The following is a 23593-nucleotide window of genomic DNA, read 5'->3' as shown; positions in this document are numbered from 1 at the left end:
AATAGAAACCATTTGTAGTCTATATAAAAAGTTATTTGTCAAGCAACAAATGTAATTTTCTATATGGAAAAATAATTAAATATTACGTAAAAGAAAACACAGTAGTTAATTGAGCTTTGTTTTCTGTATGTTTAAGCCATAGCTTCAAGTGCACTCAATATGGCATTTAACCCTGCATTTTAAGTTCCCTCCTAATAAAAGAGGGATAGTTTTTAAAAATCAGCAAGTTAAATGAACTGTCTATTTACTCACACAGTTCTCTTTGAAGGATTAATTGCTTTTACATTGCTGTGAAGACATGGAATATCAGGTTGTTACTCACATCCATGTCCCATCCCCAGAATGTCTTATGGTGGCAAGAATTTATGGCTTCAAAACTCCTTTTACTTTTAGCTCATACTACATGTGGCTGGGGTTGCAAATTCTACAGGTTAACAAGAGATCACAGGGATCACCAGCTGAGCTTACACCATAAAGTGCCTTGGATAAACATAAGGAATGCTTCAGTCTCCCAAAAAGCATTCCAAGAAAAGAATTCAATTCTCCCTCAAACTGGATCAACAGATCTTTTAATCTGTTCCCAGTTTGCTTCTATGTCGCATAAGGAAATGCTTTCTACATTGCATTAAAATGGACACACGTTCATCTGTTAAAATATGCTGAGCTAATTTATGCCATTTCCAAAAAGGAAGGAATTGGTCTTGTGCTAAGTATCCTTAAGGCAGAAGCAATACAGCACAAAAAAAAGGAGAGTAAAATAATGTTTGCTTTTATGTGTTCTCCTGGCAGTTGCAAAGACACTAGAAACTGCACAGATGTTCACAGAGGACTCTAGTGCCCTCTTTCTGCTCTGGTGAAACTTGCACATTAATTGGACTGTAACATTTGTAACAAAACTAGTATTTGTGCATGCCAGTTAGGCAATGATTAATAGTCTGGTAGATATATTGCTTTCATTTGTGCTTGCTCACATCTCTTGGACTTAGTTATGACCCTGAACTAGAGGACACTGCAGGACATAAAAGGGGATTTCAACCAGAAATGTTTTCAAACAATGACAAATGTAACATGAGAAGGCTAAAGAGAAGCCATTCAGGGATCATAAATCTGGAGAAAGAAAACCCTAAATGTCAAATTTAACTAGTCTTATGATTTGGGAGACAGGGAAGACCTTGAGTTTCTGTGCCTGTCTGTGTGTCCCATAGCACTAAGTAGATTTCAGGGAGGAACTATCACAAATGTCAATCTAGAAAGAATTTTGAATTTAGGGTGGAGAAGTGAATAGTAATTGCTCTCAGCTACAATATAACAATGGGTGTCAAATTGAGTTGTTTCTTACTGACAGTAGTTCACTAGCACAAGGGGTATATGTCTTGCAGAAATCCTTCTTCAGCTCATTCTGGGAGACCAGAGCTCAGTAGGACCTACCAACATCCCAGGGCTACCAGAGCCGTTCACAAGGCTGTCTACTCCCTATAGTTTATTTCTGACACCACTCCTTTTCACATTCCATCTTTCTCACAGCCTGAATTATCACTTCTGTTACTAGTTTAGGCTAGAGGACTGTGCCGGCCCAGCCCTTAGGTGGGATTAAGCTGCTGCCTCAGGCTGCAGAAACCCCTGAGCCTCCGCCCACCCCATTGCCTCCACTGCCCCTGGAGATGCAGCACCAGCATCAACCTTGATTTCTGGCAATTTTTTGTGAGATCTCACAGAAATCACAGGTGTGTGACATCTTGCTGGAAATCAAAGAGCTTGCATCGGAAATCTTCCCTGCTGGTAGCAAAGGCGGGGCAGGTAGCAGTGGCAGGGCAGAGCACCACTTCCTGTTTCTCCTCAAGCAGCGAAACAGTACCTGCTGCCCCTGCTAGAGTGATTTTGGAAGCATCTACCATCTGGGTTGAACTATTTTGAGCCAGAAAGGGTGGGGGCTAGCATTCAGCCCAGGAGTCAGTTCATCAATGCATGACTGCAAGAAATTCACCTGGTGTTTGAAAGTACAATTTGCCTGATCTTACTGAATTCTTGTTTTAGAATAGGTGCTTGAAGTAAAGACACGTCATCTCTTTCATCAGCTATACTTATGCTTGTCTGTTGTTCAGAATTGCAAGGTCACCTGTACTGCTGTACTGCTATTCTTGCTCATCAGAGTGCAGGGCTCTTGCATCATGAATTCAGACAGATCTGCTAGTGCCATTAGCCATAGAAGGCCTATGTTTCTGCAGTGGTGGGAGACCCATGACTCTCCAGATTTGGCTGCACTCGCATCAGATGGAGTCAGCATAAGCCAATGGTCAAGGATGATAGCAGCTGTAGTCCAGGAACATCTGAAGGGCCACAGATTTCCCATTCCTATGCTATGAGTTATGCTCCAGTTTCCCTTGACTGCTGTTCTTACCATTCCTGACGCCTACCTACCACCCTCATTTTTGCTATTTACCTTGTAAAAAAAAATGTCCATATGAATTATTTAAAATGTAATTCTGCGCTCAGTTCCCCAGTGCTCTCAGAATTAAATTTCTGATTGAAGGGTGGGAAAGGAATTAATCTTGATTCTGCTCAAGTTTAATTTCACACGCATGAACATTAAGGCTGGGATCCTATATCAAATTATCTGGGAGTAAGGCCCATTGAACTGAATGAGCCTTACTCCTGGGTAGACAGCCTGCCATTTCATATACTGCAACAGCAATGTTAACACACTGTAGGGCCATTCATTTTTTCATTTAACTTAGAGTATATAATTAACCCAAGGATACCCTAAGGGAGTCTATAATATTTCCATATGTGAAACCTTGGAGACTATCCTATAAGATTGCCAGCAATGATAACAATTTATGCCATTAGTTGATGATAGGTGCTCAGCAGTTTTGGAAGTCAAGCACTTGGAATTAAATATGTTTGAAGCCAAAGTTAGAGTAGGAAAGAAGTAAAATAATAGGAATGTATAATTATCATTAAGTAGAAGATGGAAAGAGAATCTAATTTAAAGTACATTAAATGCTTATTCCTCTTTCCTGTTCCCACCATGGAAGAGTACAGTTCAGCACTTTATAAAGGCAAACTGGGAGAGAAAATGTATGAGATCCATTAACATGCTTAAACAACATTTTAAGGAGAGATTGGAAAGGCATGCTGCTAAGACAGGTGGAACACATACAAACAAACAGACACAAATAAAATAAGTCTGGTCCAATATATATACATTTTTATGACTGGACAGTTGGACATGAACATTATTTTGCTAGCCTTACTTAGTTTTTCCATACCTGCTTAAATGTCATAAAGAATTTTACCTTGAATCGTTTTTTTGTTCAGTGGCCATAAATATGACAGTATATTGCAGAGTCCTGATTAGATGAGATCCCAAGTCCCAGTGTGTGATGTGAATTAATAACTGTCTGGCTGCTGGCGATTACAGCTTTGGTAAAGGAAGTCAGCAATTCAACAACATTGCCCAAGTTCCATAGCACAAAGAGATCAGTCTTTTTTTCTGACCCCTTCTGCAAGGAAAGTTAGGTGTGCTCCATGTATGGCCTCTAATTTTTCAGCATGAAATAAACTAATCTTTCTATTGCAAGTACATAGTTCTTTGTAGAAAAATGCTTTTTTTGAGCCTTTTTTTTTAAAGGGCCATACAGCAAGTGGGGAGCTGGAAACAGCAGAAGTACTGCTATATTTGAGCTATGAATTGCTGAAAACTTTCTTTTAGAAATCACATCCCCACCCTCCACCCCGCTGTCTATGACTGCAAACATGGGGAGGTTGACAGGCACTTGGAAGAGCATCAGTCACACTGGTTGGACTTTGGGTTATTTGGTAGGTGGTGTGATGGGTGGAGCTGGCACAATGAAATCATTCAACAGTATCACCCATTTGGAACGAACACCCTGAACTGCTGTCCCACGAACAATCTAGCATCATGTGTCCAGGAACCAGGAACCATGGGAAGGATTTGACCATTGTTATACCGGTCATGGATGATCAGGAGCCAGGTGCATTACCAGGGACTGTAACCCCTGCTGCCCGGAGTAATCAAAACAGTGCCACTCAAGAGCAAGGTCTCAAATTCAGTGCTATAACGCAGTGTGGCGATTCTTTGGCCTTGCTTGTAGTTTCTGCCGAAAGGCTTTTCCAAAAACTCGATAATTCCAAATTCCCTTAATTGCCTCTGTCAAAAAAATGTGCATGGCATGCAGCATTTATTCTACACTCCCGGCATTTCCCTTTTACTTGTCTTACCCACGCATCTGCACGGCTCCAGGTGCGTGCCGTACTCTCTGGAAAGCCATGAAGGAGCTCGGTGACAGGCAGACAAGCAACATTCTGCTGCAGGAGGTAGCTGGGGGCCTTATTAATGGAAAACATCTGGTGCGCAGGGATAGTCGGGAGCAAGCTGGATTTTATATATTAGCTCGGTGCAAATTGCCAGCTCAGTGCAACAAATAGAGTCAATCAGATACGTTGTCCCGAGGAATTTCTGGCACATGGATATGTAATGGATATTTAATGTTTAGTAGCTATGGAGCATGAAACGAAATATTACGACTCTATGGAGGCACCATTTTGTATTCTCTCTCTCTCCCCCTCCCAGCACACCTACACACAGACAAAAAAATGAAAATACACAGCTTTATCTTACATGGAAAGTGAAGAAGAGTTTGGATTTGATATCCCGCCTTTCACTCCCTTTAAGGAGTCTCAAAGCGGCTAACATTCTCCTTTCCCTTCCTCTCCCACAACAAACACTCTGTGAGGTGAGTGGGGCTGAGAGACTTCAGAGAAGTGTGACTGACCCAAGGTCACCCAGCAGCTGCATGTGGAGGAGCGGAGACGCGAACCTGGTTCCCCAGATTAGCAGACTACCGCTCTTAACCACTACACCACACTGGCCATCCACATAATAATAATATTAATAATAACACAATAGAGCTTTTTGTGTTTATAGTCTTCTTGCCCTGACATCAAACCTATATCCTCTAACTCAGGAAGCTCAGGCCCAAAGGCCAAACGTCACCAAGACTCCTTATTTCTTTCTTTAGAGCATTTGTACCCCTTTCTTTGGCCATAAAAGCTCCCAAAATGGCTTACATCTCATGAAAACAAGATGCCCCTGCCAGTCTGATGGAACGGCTACTCCCAGGTCTTCTCCATCCAGAGGCTTGTTGAGGCTGCTCCGCTGAGGCGCAAGGCGGATTCTTTTCTCAGCTGAAAAGCTTAACGAGCCCCTCTCTGGCTCATGTGAACTGGAGCAGCTGTGGGCTGCTTTTCCTCAGCTGAGGCGTGGCTTTCCCACATGTCAACTGTTAGCTGGGCGGCTGAAGAGTCTCAGCAAAGCCCCACTTTGCCTCTGGCTCATGAGGAAATCCTCTCCGGAGTCCGTAGATGATGTTCCCTTCGAGCTCCATGGAGGGTCTCTTCATGGGGAGCTTTGCTGAGGCTAGTCAGATCCCCACACTTCCAGGCCCCAGCCAAAAGGTGCTGGAATGCAGTTCAAGACAGTTCTGGCGGGAAAAAAGCCCTTGGCTGCAGTACAGCTGCTGCTTATTACACTCAGTTGGTAGAGCATGAGATTCTTAATCACAGGGTCATGGGTTCAATCCCCACGTCGAGCAAAAGATTCTTGCATTGCAGGGGGTTGGGCTAGATGACCCTTGAGGTTCCTTCCAACTCTACATTCTTGTGAGTCTGTGAATGTCCAGCTCCAACAGTGGAGCCAACATAATGCTCCCACCAGTGTGCCTTATAGTCACCTCACCCCTCCCAATAAGCAGCAGGGAAGCCATTGCAGGGATGCTACCAGCTGCATCCCACAGGCTGAGCCACTCCTGGAACCAGAAACCCTCAGTCTGAAGCCCAGAGATGGAGCCCACAGGAAAGCTTTCTTGTGGAGAGGAAAACTGGATCTCACAATTTGCGTTAGAAAGTGTTGAATTTGGGGGCTATGATTAAAAGGACACTTAGGTTGGAGTTTCCCTTCACGTTATATCCAAAACCAGCAGATGAATAAAAGTTTAAGTGAGAATTGCTTTTCAAACAACACAAAACTCCAGGCAAGGTAATAAATCTGGATTTTTAGCAATAATGATGAATGTGTTTATTTTGCATCTAGTATGTTTTTTGTAATATTTTGTATTCCCAAAGTTGATGAAAAGATGACTTAAAGGTGACTTTTCCAATAAGCAAGATAAACAAGGTTATAGCCACCACACATTTTAAAAGAAGCTGTTCTTTATCTTTCTGCCATCCATACCATGGTTTTTGCAATGTGTATATTGTGGCTATATTCCCATATACCTGTAACCCTTTTGAACTCAGTGGGACTTGCTTCTGAGTCAGTATGCACAGGATTCCCTGTCAGTAAATTAATAAGTTTCAGAGAGCTGATCAATGGAGGGAGGGACTTGAATTAGTTGGCCGCTTTATTACTTGGAATCATACATAAAATCAATTACCTGGGGTTTTGTTTTTTTTAAAACTGCTCTTCTAACAGAACATATTTGCTCATTCAGGGGAATCACTAATTTCTCACACCCTTCCAAGAGCAATTCAGCTTTTCAGTGGGGATTGGGTGCTGCAGATGGGAAGCATTCACTTTGGGAATGATGGCCTAAACCTAGTAGTAAAGAATCTCTTTTACAGTAATCTAGCTCCCTTTAGTAAGTATCTAGAGTAATGATTACCGGTAGTCTTTTCAGGGCTTTATGAAAGTAGTAAACCATGGTTACATCTTTACATGCTTTTGACCCTTTCTTACATCGCAAGACAGCCTTGAAAGATATTTGGAGGACAAAGACATTAAAATTTGATTATCATTTCTTCTGACAATGCTGTGTTACTTGAACATATAAAAAAGGCAACTGGGACAGTCAATTTTTCATTGTTTGGTGACCTTGCAATTTTTTAATGACCTCACTGGGCACAAGGTACATGGAATAGATTCTCTGTCAAAAGTAATATAATCCTTTTGTAACAGGAGATGGTACTGAAATCGTTTGTCCCTTGGATAATTGTATCCCTGTAATCAGGAAGCGCCTGGATAGCATTTGTCAAGGCAATTTTCTTTTGAAGAGATAAACAGAATTCTAAGCAACAAAGCAACAACTTGCTCTGAGCAGGTCAAATTGTCAGATTTCATTAAAACGTCCAGTTTTCTTTATGTGCTATACCTGGGTGTATCTATGTGCTTCCATCCATGACTATGAAATGCAGAAATCCATTTTGTTACACTTTGTTTTTAACCACACACTTGAGAAACAAAAAAATGCATTGCAAGTAAACCTATTTTTCTTTGAGTCAACGTTAAAAATATATTGCAAGTTTTCGTATTAGGCATTCAGGGCAAAATACTATTTTGTTGTGTGGCAGATGTTTTAGATAGCTGTGCCACCTGCCTTTTTAGGACAAAGAAGCAAAACATGAAACATTGTATGTGCACACATAAACCATCTGTTAAAGGGAATAGTCATGCACATGAAAGCTTGTGTGTGCAGATTCCCAGCGGGACTAAGAATTGTGACTGCTTTATATGAAATACCTATGGGTGGATTTTTGCATCCTGGGGTTATACATGACATTCCAATCATTACATTAGAATCATATACTCAGCACATGGCAGATGCCACTGTCAGTTTTGACATTGCTGACCACATTTTGGGAGACATTAAAGAACTAAATGTAATAATGCAATATACTGAATGAAACTCATGAAACATGCAGCCTTCATACAATCAAGCTCATTGCAGAAGAGTGTCTGTATTATTATACTCTGTTTAAACCAGGCATGTTCATTAGGACACTGTGGTGGATAATACAAAGTGCTAGACAGGAGCTATATATTATGGGTGTGTACATGCCCTAAGATTTGCCTTGTCACTTCATTTTTTAACATTCTGGTTTGTTTCTGAGTTGCTCAGTGCACTCTCCACTTTGCTCTGTTCTCCAGCTTCTGAGGTCTTCAACATAAAACAAAGTGTTGTGTTCTGCATTCACTTGGAGTCTAAAAATGGCCATAACATTTTTTCTGTTGGGCCCAAGTGGATGAAATAGGATTCCTTCCATGGTATATTAATCCCACCAAATTCTAGACAAATAGGTCTAGGGGATTTTGTAGGGGGATTTACCTCCATAATCCATTTTAGGGTAATACCATATTAATAGGGCCAACAAAAATTCCAAAATCCATATTAATTTCATATTTTTGAGGGAGGGAGTTTTGTCTTCCTTCTAACCTTAACATAATTAAGAGACAGCCAAATAGAACTCAGGAAAACCTCTCTCTGCATTATTATTATTATTATTATTATTATTATTATCATTATGTAGGTCTCACACTTCCATTTTCTCTGCTTGAACTTATTTATTTACACTGCACTATACCAGGAAAATAAATACTGGTTTATAAATGGGGCAGGAGGGAAAAACAGGTTGTCTAGAGTCTCTTAATCTGTAATAGAAGCAAGCATGAAATAAGCAGACCAATAATGAGCCAATTGAAATTCTGGGCTTTTAAAGATAATCCTAAACAATTTACATCCTTCTGCATGCTAATAACACAATCACTTATGTTTAGTAGTACAAGACAATTCACTATCACGCAGCAGCTTAATAGCAAATGAGAACGTTCCAATGTCAGTTGGAAGGATAGCATTATTAGATTTCATTGCCTTGTTCTTATAATGCCCCATCAAGTCATTGCTTAAGACAGGGATTTGTTTGATCTATTTAGGAAGCATCTGATTCATGGTCACAACCCTATTAAAATGCAGAAACAATGAAATTTCTTCCCTGTCCTCATCACTGTAGCAGCCCTGAGCTGTTGGAAAGGCTAATAATGCTTTGTTTTAAAAATTGCTTTTAAAATGTCACCTTGAAATTTAAGGTCAAAAGTGAAGCACAAAAGTATATGCTAGCAAGTGGGAAAATAAGGGTACCAGTGACTGCTATGCTATCTCTAGGATCAGAGGTAACATCTTCTGAATATCAGTTGCTGGGGAATAGTGGGAAACAACTCTGTCCACCTGTCTTGCTTGTTGGCTTCTCAGGGGCACTGTGGCCCTGAAAGGTGTGTAAAAAAAATGCTGAATGAATGAATTTTGCTTGGGAATTCAGTGGAACAGGATGCTGAAGTCGATAAGCCCTTGATCAGACCCAGCAGGGCGCTTCTTATGGCAAAGATATATGCACTATATTATTTAGGGCCCATCAAATCAAGAAGCAATTTTTATTCTTAGGGGAAATGGCATTGCCAAATGTTATGTTCACATGATTGTCAAGAATGAATTGTAACAAGTAGATTTAATTACCACAAATATGGAGCTAATGGTAAATTTTACATTTAATTGCTTTCCTCATGTTTATAGAAGTGAAGAGAATACTCATCTAATCAATGTGTTCAAAAGAATGTAGTCAAATCCATCTGTTAGAATCTTTCTGTCTTCAATATCAAAATTAAACTAGTAATAACAAGTAATAAATATTTGCATCCATAATGACTAAAATGGATGCATTGCTTAAATATTTTACTGTGATTGAAAAAAGGTTGGGTAATCCTGTTTAGATTTATTGACATACTGTGCAATCAAACTCCAGATCCACCGGGCTGGAGGGGTTTATGTAATATAGCACAATGGCTCTTCTGGTATAAAAGCTAAAGGTAAAGGACCCCCAAACGGTTAAGTCCAGTAAAAGAAAACCATAGGGTGCAACATTCATCTCGCTTCAGGCCAAGAAAATGGGCGTTTGTCCACAGACAGCTTTCAAGGTCATGTGGCCAGCATGGCTACATCACTTCTGGTGCAACAGAACACCGTGACGGAAGCTAGAGTGCACTGAAACGCCGTTTACCTTCCAGCCACAGCGGTACCTATTTATCTACTTGCACTGGTGTGCTTTTGATCTGCTGTGTTGGCAGAAGCTGGGACAGAACAATGGGAGCTCACCCCGTTACGTGGATTCAAACCGCAGAACTTCCAATCGGCAAGCCCAAGAGGCCCAGTGGTTTAGACCACAGCACCACCCATGTCCCCCTCCTGGTATAGTATCCTCACCGGAAGACATATCCCCACCCAAAGAAGACCACGTGCCCACTTACAGGCAGCACTCATCTGCCTGGTGTAACAACCCCAACCCAAAAGGGGTGTGATGGGTTATGCCAGGACAGTGAGAGATTTGACAAACCAGGAATTTTAGTTCTCTCTGGAGGTATACAAAGAAATAACAGAAAATATTACAGGACTCCCTTGGCTAAGAGGACATTAGCGAAAGCTGTTGCCTGGCAACCACCACCCAGGGAAGATTTACCCCCTTAAATTGAGTGAGATCTAGCTGCTTAGCCTCACGCTCTGGCTTCAGAGAACATAAGTAAGACTGTTGCCTAGTAGGCAGAGGCTGACAGGCAATACTAGGGAAGGGCAGGAAATGAAAGCTGAAAAATTCTGACACCACAGCGGTACCATGTTATTTCTGTTCTTGATGCCAGAGTTGAATGTGATTTATATTGTGGGAATCTTTTGCAAATTGCTTTGAGAGCCTCTCAGGGCCATCTAATATGATAGAAGTTTTCAAAACAAAACAAAACAAATAAACATTTAATGCAATATGTATGTTTTGGGAAATATACTGTACAAACACCAGAAATTAGAAATAAACAGAAGAAGATATGAAGAATGTGTAAAAACGGACATGAACAAACAGAATATTATATATCACTCAATCATTATGCATAGTCTTCACTTAGTGACCATGTATATTGACTGGCAATGAATGTAGTTCCTCAGATAAATTTACATCTTCCAAATTCACTTGGGAACTATGCATATTGACAAACCACTGTATGAAATATCCAGTTTATACTGTCAATTTGAGCTCATTTTCCATGCCTTCATGTAAATGCACACCATATATATACGTATTCTCTATTCAACACACATCAGTCTCAACATCAGTGCTTTTTTTCTGGCAGTACACAACAGTATGAAGTACTACCACCTTTTGGGGGGGGGAGAGGTGGGAGGGCTCTCAGACCCTGTCAACACACCATGTCGCTTTCCCCAAGCCTGGGAAGTGTTTGCCCTGCTTAGGGAAGGAGGTGCAATGCTCTGACACGATACTGAAGCCTTGCTGCCAAAGATGGGCAGGGGAAGTCTCTTCACCTGGGAGGCAGCGCCCCGGTAGGTGGGTGGGCAGGCGAGGGATCATTAAGCAGCTAACCCTTCCTCACCACCCAGCCTTGGCCTCAGGCCACACCCCTCCCTCATGTGCTGGGCCCTCTCCCTGCTTCCTGGTGAGTACAGGCACTTTTTTTCTAGAAAAAAACCACTGTTCAACATATACCCTCAAATTCCTTTAAAGTGGATGGTTTTTAAAAGGAACTCTATACGATTAGGCAACATTAGGTACAATGAAGTGCAGGAGAAAACAGAACAGATCACTCTTTTCTGCTGAAATGGGATTATATATGCATAAGAGCTGTTCTATGCAGAATGATGGAGCTCTTAGTATGGTCAAATACTAGATCATTAAAGAAAGTGCTCAATCCTTTTTTTTTTACTAGTAACATGATGTAGAATGTCAGTGCAGCCATCAATATTACAATAAATACTTGCAGTTACTATAACAGTGTTGCCCACTGCACAAGAAAACACCATAAAGAAGCAGAAACAGCCCAGAAGTCAGCTTGTCAAACCAACACATCTAGAGATTCCAACAATAAAACTTATATGAAGGGATATCATAGATATGGCAAATGAAATAATATAGAATAAAAAACAATTTAATCATATTTTAAAAGCTTTTATAAACAACTTATTTTAAATATATTTCTGTGGAAATGAATGTTTTGAAATGAAGAATAATAATTTAAAAGTTCTAGAATTATACTGTTTCTGTTCATGTATCTGGTTTTGCTGCTGCAAAATTGGTGCATGCAAACCAGAAAGACAGAATGCTCCAGAACTATCATGCCTTTTTAAAAAAAATGTATATTTTCAGGCTCTACCTATATTAGTGCTTCAGACTATAGTATAAATTATTGCTGGTCTTCAGTAGGTACTTGTTCAGCAGCAAGGCAATCAGTCTCATACTTTTTCTTCAGACCTTTTAGGTATATTCGCAAACTGTCTGGATCCAGTCGAGAGTTACGGGCAGTTTGAACTAACATATTTGCTAAGTGATATATAGCCTTCTTCTTTAATGTCTCAGGAGTACTTCTTTGTTGCTTCTGTTATTTAAAAGGACATGAACAAATTAAAACCAGACTTTTAGCATTATATTTACTATTGATTAGTTACTTAGTTGCCTAATGCCAACAATCTACTGGGGACTAACAACAGATTTTAAACTTACAAAAGTTTCAGCTATAAACAATTAACATTATACATTTAATTAACATAAACGTTTCAAAAGCACATCAACCGCCAAAAAGAAAAGCAAAACTCAGAATGTCACCATTGAATAAGCCATGACAACCAACTCAACATATAGGGAATAAGATAGATGCCAAAAGTGTTGGTGCCCAGCAATCCTTGCTGGGGAAAACTTTGCACAGATGGGGGACTACAACCAAATTGTTCAAGTCAGGAGAGGCATTCTGATAGGTCTTGTGATCCTAAGCTGCACAATGCTGTAAATTAAAACCAACACTTTGAATTGGGCTTGCAAATGTATTGGCAGCCAATGTCAAGGCTGCACTATCAGTGGTGAAGTTGGACCAATTGCACCAGCAAGGGGGCCTAGACCTGGAACTTTCATTTATTAAAAACATGAACAAAAAACAATTGGCCTCCAATTAAAGTTAAAATGTGAAACATGCAGACAGATGAGCCAATTTGAACTGATAATTTGAGTTATACGTGGTGGTTTTTGCTTTAATTTTTTTTTTAATCATTGTTTTATTCCTATGGTATGCTGCATTAACTGCCACTATGTTGCCTGTATATACAATGCAAAATAAATAAATTACAGAATTTACTTCCAAGCAAAATTGTTTAAAATCAGCACCCAACAAAAAGAGCTAACACCAGAAAATGTTTTGAGATAATACTACATACCGACATTTGTCTAGAAATCAGAGTTATGATCTCCTTGGTATCCTGTATTATTGATGGTGGAAGAGAAGAAACCTCTGCAGCTTTAAGTCCTAAATATAAAACATATGAAGCTGTTTTTAATTGTCAGAGGTAGAGAATGTTACATTTAATCAAAAGGTCTATCAGGATGATGTAATGCTCCTGGTCTTTTAACCAAAGCTAAAAGATTAGGAGCAGAGCAGGCCACAAGATGACACATAACCTCCACCTATCCTCCCCTCCAAAATCCCATCACCTTTCCCACGTGATCTTAAAACATGGATTAGTGTTACATCTGCATCAGTGCTAACAAGAATTTTCTTCTTAAACAAGATTTGAAGCAGCTTTGCAGATCCTAATAAAGAGCGTTTTTATCAGTTATCACAGTTAGCATTTAACTACAGTTAGGAATTGTACAAATATAATGCTAGGCCATGGAAAAGTAGGGTAGAGTTCACTCCAAACATGAGATGAGGGAGCACATGCTCACATGACTTAACCACAGCCAAGAGGTCAGCAGCATTACATCTGCACTAGCTTCTAGATTTTTTTAAAGAATAAAAAACCTTTTAATGTCAATCTTGAAAATGCTTCTTATTAGTATCTGACTGGGTAATTTGCTTAGCAGAAAGTTAAATCAGAATCAGAATAGCTGTGCATGTTCAACTGTCATGTTGAATCAACTGTCATATTGATTCTCAAAAGGCTCAACAAGGTATTCCCCCATAACAGACGAAATAATTATTAAATAATGAGAATGAGAAGAGGAACACCAATACCGCTATTTATTTCTTCATGATATTATATCAAATAGTACTGAAAATACAATGGAGTAATACAAGAGTCTGAAAAGAAGTGGAACATTTTGCAGAGTGGAGAGGCTAATGACAGCAGCAGTAATAACAAGTAGGTAATAAAAATCTTGGTAAGCTTCTGAGTGAAATAGATGCACAAACCATATAGTTCTAAATACAGAAAGTAGTGGCTGAATGAATCCCTCTGCACATGCAGACAACATCTTTCATGTGTTTAATGGAACAGGTATCTAGGTACTCTTGTTTTATCTCTTCATATTAATGTTCTATATGTTTATTTCTTTAAATTATAATAATCCATATAACATATTACCATAGTTTTTTTCCTCCGTGTGTCCTTTAGAAAGAATATAAGTATAAGCAATTTTCTCCCTACTTCCATAACTACTTCTCACGTGTTGCACTTCAAAGTAATTGTTTTCCACATTGGGATATAAGGCATCAATTTGACATAATTCCAAAAAATGAGTGGCAAAGAGTGTAAATGCCTAAAGTATGAAACAAGAAATTAAATAGACTATAAATTATTGGAAAAGAGAAATCTTAATGACTATTACTATCTTTTATAATAGTTAGGGAAATTTCATGCACTTATTGATTAAAATATTAATAATACCTTCAAATTAAGAAGATATTCACAGACTGCGTAACATATGCCGATGCCTTCTTCAGCACTGGTACCTCTGCCAAGCTCATCAATTATGATAAGTGATCTGTCATTAGCATTTTGTATGATATATGCTATCTAGAGAGAAAGACATCAAATTTCATTACTAGCAGTAGCATGTGAGGATAAAATCTGTTAATAAGAATTCTCATTTCCTGCCCAAAACAAGAGTCAGGAAATTTACTTTAGGAATGTTTTACCAGCTGCCACATAAAAACAGAACATCCATCAACACAAACAGCTCAGTCTAAGAGTTCTGAATGCACATTCAGGGCACACAGAAGCCTACACATCGCTTTTCAAACTTCTTTGCTGGTAGCAGCTCCATTAGGGATGCTGTCAGTCAGCAAAAAGAGGTGCTAATAACAACTGAATGCCTCTGATTGATTACTTGTACATAAGTGTGGGCTGAGCAGGACCGATATCTGAGCCCCCACTGCTACCACCTTTGTTGCCTTCCAAAGGGCCTCCAAACCAGAGGCGGGAGACAGGAAGGAAGGAAGCAACAGCAATATTTTCATCTAATTGTTATTTCAGTGTGAGAGATAAAGTAACCCAAGTCAATGTAAAAGGCAATATACGGTTTGGCACAATATTCAGCATAGAAGCTGAACCACTACAGAAAGAGATCCACTTTCTGAATGGGCGTTCCCTGTCTCCTCTTCCAGTCCCCTCAGAAATGACAGGGGATGTGGTTCAATTGATCACAGCTGGAGTGGGGAACTGGAAAATGGAATATCCCCTTGTATGAGTAGAAGTCCTTTTGATTCCCCTCCAGGATTCTGATGGATCCTAGCCATTATTATTTTGCAACCAGAATGCACAGTCTGGGGAATTTAAATGGTAGCTTACAAGGTGGCATGTTTATGTGGGTGGAGGTGTTTGCATGGGAAAGGGACTAATGTGCTGAGGAAGAAAATGAAAACATTGGGTATGTGCAGCCTATTAGACTAATCTTTGCCCTGTAAGGAGAAAAACAGAAGCAGAGGTCCTTGAATATTTACATGTAAGCAAAATGTACAAACCTGTGGGCCAATTAAATATTAATCAAGGCCACTGATAAAAGAAACACTAAGCTCATCTGAATACCTCTTTCATCTCCTTCATGAATGTTGATGAATTTGTTTCTATATCATCATCCATACCTATTCTAGTAAATATTTGCTCAGCAATCCTAAATGAAGAATATTCTGCTGGGACAAACGATCCTGCAAATTAAAGAGAAGGACAAATTAATGTGAGGAGAAGTTGGCAGTAATGTTGCAGTTTAATGTTAGCCATGTGAAATTCTTAAAATAGTATGAAATGATAAGGTTCTCTTCTAAATAATAACTTTGTAGGGCTCTGTTGACAGGTGACTCCTGTCTTCAGCCTTCTCTGGCCAGAAATTGTCTTGTGTGGTGATGACAGTATGGGCCTCACCCTTATCAATAGATACTCAGACAAACAGGGAGAAGGGGTGCAGTCATATAATGGGAAACTGCACAGCCTGGGGAATGAAAGCTAAACAAAAGAGAAGAAATAAATATTCTGGGCTGGGGAAAGGAAGAGAAGTCAGGCAGAGACTGTGAGTGATGGAACAGATTTGTAGAGGGGTGGGGATGGGGAGTCTGTATCAGAATTGATTAAACAAAATAACTAAACAATATTATTTGAAACTTAAGTTCCTGATTATGAGAAATTGCTGAGACCTCCTGTAAGGATAGTAACCTCACCAGGTCTCCTCTAAAACCAAGACAGACTTGGAACTCTGAAGGAATCAAGGCTGCTAAAAGCTGCTGAACTTAAAGGGAAAGGAAAGTGTAACACATTGGTTTACTAAAATCACTGGATAAGAGAAACAATGAAAGTTCAAATAACTGCTTACCAATTTGTGCCATAATCTGAGAAAGGGCTATCTGTTTTAGGTAAGTTGACTTTCCACTCATATTTGGTCCTGTAATTATGATAAAATTACTTCCCTCTGTGATGTAAGTATTGTTGGCAACAGGTTTCTCAAAAGATATTTTTTCAAGAACAGGGTGCCATCCTTCCTTTATTGCTAATGTGTCAGTAAACTCAGGACGTACTAAGAAAAAATAGATAATATTTAAATGTTTTGCTGTTATTAACAAGTATATCACAATCCTACTTTGGTTAAGTCTTGTTCTTGTTACATGTTAGTTTATGAGAAATCTAGTAATCAATAAATTCTGAACAAAATAGGCAAATAAATTGAGTAAAACTGTAATCCTTAACAATGTCTTAACAATATAATTCTACATACATTTACTCAGAAGTCCCAGTAATTTAAATGCGGCTTACTGCTAGGTAATTGGGTAAGACTGCAGTCCAAGGAGGCAGCTATCAGCAAAGTGTCACCAATGGGTAAACAAACATGGTTGGTAGCCACTGTGGATAGGAGCCAACCTTAGCTCCCATTCAAAAGTGGCGGCACCACCCACCTAGCACTGAAGCAGCCCAGTGCCTGACAGAGTTGTGAGTGGTGGTGCAGCACCTAACCTAACCTAGCTGACTACTGTGCTGGGTCTGAGCCTAAGAATAGTTCCACTCATAGGAATAATATAAATAAGTAACTTTTTGAAAGCTGTAACTTTAATGCAACAACGTTCGGGGCGTGTTTCCTTAAATAATATTTGATTTTTGCTATATTTTGCTTGTCCTGTATACGCGTACTCGCTATTTGCTTCTATTTAAAATACTCATACGAAACAATTGAAGGACATGTGAAGCAACTTATTAAAGTCTTATTAAAAAGCAACGAAAACTAAGTGAAGCTTCAATTTGATAGCCAATCATATTTTCAGAGATGCTCGACAGAATAAAAAAGAATATTACACCCAGATCTTATCTTCTGAGTCAAAGAATCTGTCTAAACAAACTATATTACATATGGTTTGGTGATGCCATGATGCTAAAGTAGTGGGAAGTATTTGCATGTTGATGTGGGCAATCTTTGAATCTGCCAATTACATTATGTCAGCACTATTATTTGACTAATTCACAGTTTGGGGACAGGGGAGGTAAACCGCAAGTTTTAGTAAAAGCTTTTCTAAATAACAAAGCTACTCACCATAGTCAGAAAGCGTACAGGCGTGGGCAAATGACTGCAACATATCCAGCATAGACACTGCATCAGAGAGTTTGTACAGGCAATGAATGTGTTCATAAATTTCACTCAGTAATTTACACACTATCCTGAAAGCACATAATAGCACAGTTTATTTTATTCCTCAAAGCAATAGACAAAATATTTAATAAAAATGTTGAGTTTTTAGTCTAAAATAGCAACTGTATTCCAATACAACTAAGAATAAATCAAATACTACTAAATGTGTAATTGTCTACTTATATGGAAGTGGACAACTGCCAAGCAAGTTCAGCACAGTCACAGTTTTCTTCAAAAGAGTGAACATCTCAAAAATACAGGGTTCATTTTTTAAAAAATGAAAGGGAAATTCAGGAGCTTCAAATTTCTCCATAATGCTTGGGGGTTAATCAAAACCACAATAACAGAAGGTCATCTAGAATGTATATTGCAGATCAGGACAAGTATCACCAAGGCCAAGAGGATGCCAGTGTGTTTAATGACCCAAATAAAGAAAGCTATTAGAAGCTAGAAGGCTTCTTTCAATAAGTGTAAGTCTTGCCCAAATAAGGAGAACAAAAAGGAACACCAAGTCTGGTGAAGTAAGTGGAAGCAGACAATAAGGGATGCAAAAAAATAAAATAAAAAATCAAGGAAATCACTGAAGATGTTAAGACCGACAATAAAATATTATTTTATTAGAAGCAACGAACTGTCCAGGGAGATGGTTAGCCCTTTGTATGACCAGAGTGTCAAAGGAGGAAAACATGGAAGACAGTAAGGAATTGCACAACTCGCTTTAAGAAAGTTGCAAGCTTGAATCTAAGACCTGAAACTGGGTGAAAATTCCACCTTTGAGTGAAAATTCCTAGTTTGAAATCACTACCCACAAAAAGAGATTTAAAAGCTCATATCCAAATGTTAATTGGGCACAATATCAAATAAAAATGTTTGAAGTATTCTTACAAGTATGTCATGTGATAAATTTCTCTCAAAGACTCTTGGCATCTTTCATTCATTTTCATTAAGTCTTGTGAAGTAAAGCTATACACATTTTTCATTTTAGTAATCTGTAGGGAAATTTCAAAAAGAGATGCTAGATAAGCATAAATAACTACTCCCAGAAAACAAAGCAAGAACAATTTGAAAAACATGAGAGTAAACTGCCTTCATTATTTTTTTAAAAAAGAGAAAAGCAATAGTAATAAAGCAGAAACATAAATTGAAAATAATTAGTGTGCAATTATTTTATCACTGGATAATGTACACCACCCCATAAATGTTTATTAAAATAGCAAGTGCTTTTGTATGTGTTCAAATTGTGGTAGCACAAGCTAACCCACTGTAAGATTAAACATTTCTAGGCTTTAAAATGAAGAAATTTGTGTTCAGATTATAAACACCCTCTTTGGTCATAAGCATTTACATGACAGACTACTGAAGAGGAAATGAATGCAACATACAGAGAAGAATCTTCACCAAATGTTGTTGGGGTTGGAATTCTGTGCCACCACAGATTTCTGTAGATATAGCTTCTTGTCCAAAGATATAATTCTTTATTGAGTTGTGTAGGGGATGCAGGATGGAAAAAAGATGGGGGGGGGGAGCAACTGGCATCATTCCAGCAAGGAAGGGCCACTAGCAGGGATGGGCTTCTGTACCCACAGATTTTTAGGGATACAATAGAGATCTCTCCATTGACTTGGAGATGGTGGGGAAATAGAATAAATACTATAAATCTCCAGGATTTTGATTGACTTGACGTGAAAAACAAATTCCAATCCCTCCTGCAAATCACTGCACTTAGGAGTGCCCTGAGAAAATACTTGACCTATTTTCCCAAGCTTGTTTGATTTTGTTTCTTAGGGGAAGGGAGAAACGGCTGAGCATTTTTTGGACATGAGACCACAGAGTCACTTGAATATTTGAGGAGTCCTTGAGCCACTCAAGATGTCTTGTTTTTAATAATACAATTCAGTTCAGAAATGTAAGACTCTTCCTAGAATTACCTCAATAAAAACCCCTAGAATATATACAAGAAAATCCTTATTTTCATTTCTGTAAAGTTGCAAGTTAGGGTAATGAATATTTACATATATTATAGAAAGAATATTATTTATAACAGGCTAGATCCAGACTGCATTAGCTGAATAGTTCTCATTGAAATCAGCATGACTTCACTTAATTGTATTAATTACATTTTCACACTGATTTCACTGGGTTCTCAATACCACAAAGAGTGCAGCCTTGTCCTCTTAATATTGATGGCTGGAGGGAAGGGGTTAGGATAGGGCATAGGTGCCTCTCGAACCAGCTGTCCCACCAGTGGTTCACTTGCTTCTTTTAATAAGTGTGATGCCCCAAAATAGCATTGGAAGGTTGGTGGTTTGAGGCCCTATGACAGGGTGAGATCCCGTTGTTCGGTCCCAGCTCCTGCCAACCTAGCAGTTTGAAAGCATGCTGTGCAAGTAGATAAATAGGTACCACTCTGGCGGGAAGGCGGTGTTTCCGTGCGCTGCTCTGGCTTCGCCAGAAGCGGCTTAGTCATGCTGGCCACATGACCCAAAAAACTGTGTGCGGAAGTGGACAAACGCCGGCTACCTCAGCCTGTAAAGGGAGATGAGCACCGCAACCTCAGAGTTGTTTTCGACTGGTGTACCTTTACCTTTACGAGTCCCAGTTTAAAGCTTAAATATTAAGACACTTTCATCTTACCACCTTGCTGAGAGTGAAAATGAGAACAGGGAGTGTGACAACCTAGTATTTCCAGTGCTAAAAATAGCAACAACCCCCATGAATGATCTTGACAGTAAGTCCAGCATGGAGACCAGTACCATGACTGGCTGGATAGTGATGGGGAGTACCGGTAGTTCTTAGGACAGCAGCATGGTAAGCACTGGGCTAGCCCCAAAAGGGGGATAGAGAAGAGTTACATAATCAGTGATCTGCACATCAGAATTGATAGCCTGAACATCAGAGAAGAGATGGCCTGAAGCACAGTAGTAAGTAGTAGTGCATCTGAAGCTGGATCTTGGCTGGACAAAGGGAAAAATTGCTGCCATTTATCCAGTATGAATTGAGGCAGCAAGGTTGGCATGTTAGAAGTGTAAATAAGGGTGCATTCTACACCCATCAGATCTCGATATAATGACCCAGCAGCTCCAAAATGTGTACCTTGGTAAATTCTGAAGGAAGTTGACCATTGTGTATTGCTGCACAGTCAGCACTCATCTGAATAAAAAATCCTCGTGCGGAACTGAAGCTTGTCTTCAAAGGAAGGTTGTATTTTTCTGCAAGCTGTGCTATCATTCCTTAATAGCAAGATGTAAAACAAAAGCATTTTATAATGTAACACGGTAAAGTTCATCATAGTTATCACAAAAATATTGACGTAAGTACTATAATGCAAACAAGTACAGGCTATGATATTGCAGGAAAAGTATATATATTTAAAGTACCCAAAATTAAATACCACACAGTGAAGTACCTGCAATATCATCCACAATCTCAGTGTATGTTCTTCGTGCTATATCAAGAAATTCATTTATATTAGGCTTCACTGCATAGCATTTCTGTGTTCTCATATTCAAGCATCCTTTTGTGTATCTTGTATCATCATTAATGACAGTTTTAATCTTTTCAAGTATGACTCCAAACCTAGAAATATATAAAATTGGGGCAATGTCTATGCCATATTTTACAAATAATGTATTTATCTAAAAGTAATGTAATTAAAATATTAAAATCCAAAACCTCTATACTTCATATTCACTGGGTTGTAACCAAAGTTGTCTGTACCTAAGTGGATTGGACTTTCACTTGCACAGCAAAACAGCAAAACTTTGCCTTCCTCTCCTTTCCCCTGCAGCCCCCTGCACACACTCAAAATTTGCTCTGGCAGGTTGGTGGAGAGGAAGGTAAAGGCCTACTACATGAGTAGCAGTACACTCTTCATGCTGAATTTTGATATTTTCAAAACCCTAATAACATCTTCATATATAATGCTGCACGATCTCATGTTAGATACTTTGAATGGGTTTCCTAAACATAGCTTAGATGTGAACAATAATTTTCTCTGTCAGAATTCTTTGTTTACTGGCAATTTTATTGAAATCAATAGCATATTTTTCTTCTTCTTTAATGTGAGCGCTAGTTTTACACCCAAGTATTCTTTTTCATGGTATGCTTTGTTTCTAACTAATCAAGTTGGTTATTTTCTGTCTTTCAACAAGTTTCCTGATCTTCCAGTCAGCCACTCCTCCAATAGAGTCAATTTGCAAGTTGGCCCTTTCTTTCAATGGGAGGAACAGCAATCCAAAAGGGTCTCAAATACCTTCCTTACTCTACTAGAGAAAATGAAATGCACATTTTACAAAAACAGGGTGCAAGAAATAATAACATCAGTGTCAAAGATGTTTTTAAAAATAAAACAGTACCTGTTGTCTTCCAAAGAACTATAGTAAGCCTTTAATAATGGTGTTTTATAGCTTTTTAAAGCATCCTGTTAAAATCAACATGAAAAACTGATATATTCAAGTGTACAGAAATGTTAACGGATTCAATACCCTTTCATTCATTTAGGTTTAACTGGAAAAAACAGCTAATAAAATCTGTCAATATTAGATGATTACATAGAACAAGATATTTTCTGTACGCTGAACTTGTAAGTATAAGAGTCAATTTAAAATAAAAATCTAAACATTAATGTTTTAACCTCTTGGCTGATTATTGTATGAACTTGGCTCACATTCCAGGAAATGCCATAAATATAAAGAACAATCCTGCGCAAGATAGAATTTTATTGCTTTTGAATTTTAATCAGTTTATTTAAATCAAAATCAAATATCTTTAATACGGTCAATGACCAGCAAGCAATTTATAAAATAAAATATGGCAATATAAGTACTATTGTACTTATTGTACAATAGTACTATTAGTAGTACTATTGTACTACTATTGTTTATTTAAAATATATACAACTTGACTCTTAATCAAAATTGACTCATGCAGCAGCTAACATTTAAAAAAGTAACAACTAAAACAAACAAAACATCATTGAGTGTTAGCTAACTGACTCATTAAAGGTAAAGGGACCCCTGACCATTAGGTCCAGTCGTGGCCGACTCTGGGGTTGCGGTGCTCATCTCGCTTTATTGGCCAAGGGAGCCGGCGTACAGCTTCTGGGTCATGTGGCCAGCATGACTAAGCCGCTTCTGGCGAACCAGAGCAGCACATGGAAACGCCATTTACCTTCCCACCAGAGCGGTACCTATTTATCTACTTGCACTTTGACATGCTTTTGAACTGCTAGGTTGGCAGGAGCAGGGACCGAGCAACGGGAGCTCACCCCGTCGCGGGGATTCGAACCACCGACTTTCTGATTAGCAAGTCCTAGGCTCTGTGGTTTAACCCACAGCGCCACCCGCGTCCCTAACTGACTCATTAGTTGATAGCTAATGTCTCACAAGTAGATTTCCATTTGCATGATGAGACTACCCCTTTCTCTCTTCCACACACTCCCAAGAGTGTCTGTTCTTCCAGACAAAATGTAGTTGACCTTGATAGATAATGGTCAAACATACAGAGCATGGATCAAATTGCTCTAATAATCCTACCCACATCCTCAGCTCACAACTGAAAGACATCTAAGTAATAAAGGACTGATAAAATTACTCCCTGGATACATTCTGCATTTGTATCCTTTCAAAAGTGGGATCAAAGTTGTGAGTGATTTCCTTTGCAAAATACCTTGTATCATAGAAGGCCTCTGATGGCACAAGGTAATCATGGGGGTGGAAGGGATATATCCTCCTCACAAGATCTTTGCTGGATATCCGAGCATAGATTTCTAGCACAGAGTAGGCTCCAAGATGAGCTCTAGACAATGACTAGCCATGCTTACTCCGAATATGCTTTCGTCTATGTTGTAGCTGTCTTTTTAAAGCATACAATTGTC

The 23593-nt window shown here is 39.0% G+C and overlaps 1 protein-coding gene across 4 annotated transcripts in view; it reads right to left on the bottom strand.

The window, feature by feature from the left end:
- Nucleotides 1–11527: 11527 nt before the first annotated feature.
- The window catches only part of MSH4 (mutS homolog 4), a 32416-nt gene continuing 20350 nt past the window's right edge, over nucleotides 11528–23593 (bottom strand). For 3 of the 4 annotated variants that reach the window (XM_083448369.1, XM_083448370.1, XM_083448371.1), the window contains 11 exons: nucleotides 22074–22138; nucleotides 21125–21294; nucleotides 20812–20948; nucleotides 18604–18707; nucleotides 17623–17747; nucleotides 16417–16617; nucleotides 15639–15757; nucleotides 14499–14627; nucleotides 14196–14370; nucleotides 13050–13138; nucleotides 11528–12220 (listed from right to left, as the gene is read on the bottom strand). In XM_083448369.1, coding sequence (XP_083304495.1) covers nucleotides 12029–12220; nucleotides 13050–13138; nucleotides 14196–14370; nucleotides 14499–14627; nucleotides 15639–15757; nucleotides 16417–16617; nucleotides 17623–17747; nucleotides 18604–18707; nucleotides 20812–20948; nucleotides 21125–21294; nucleotides 22074–22138 — 1506 coding nt within the window. In that variant the 3' untranslated portion in view covers nucleotides 11528–12028. The remainder of the gene's footprint in view (nucleotides 12221–13049; nucleotides 13139–14195; nucleotides 14371–14498; nucleotides 14628–15638; nucleotides 15758–16416; nucleotides 16618–17622; nucleotides 17748–18603; nucleotides 18708–20811; nucleotides 20949–21124; nucleotides 21295–22073; nucleotides 22139–23593) is intronic. The other variant, XM_083448372.1, reaches the window with a different exon arrangement.

Source organism: Podarcis tiliguerta (assembly GCF_965153285.1).
Source record: "Podarcis tiliguerta genome assembly, chromosome: 6".
NCBI lineage: Eukaryota > Metazoa > Chordata > Lepidosauria > Squamata > Lacertidae > Podarcis > Podarcis tiliguerta.
This window is presented reverse-complemented; position numbering and strand designations above follow the sequence as displayed.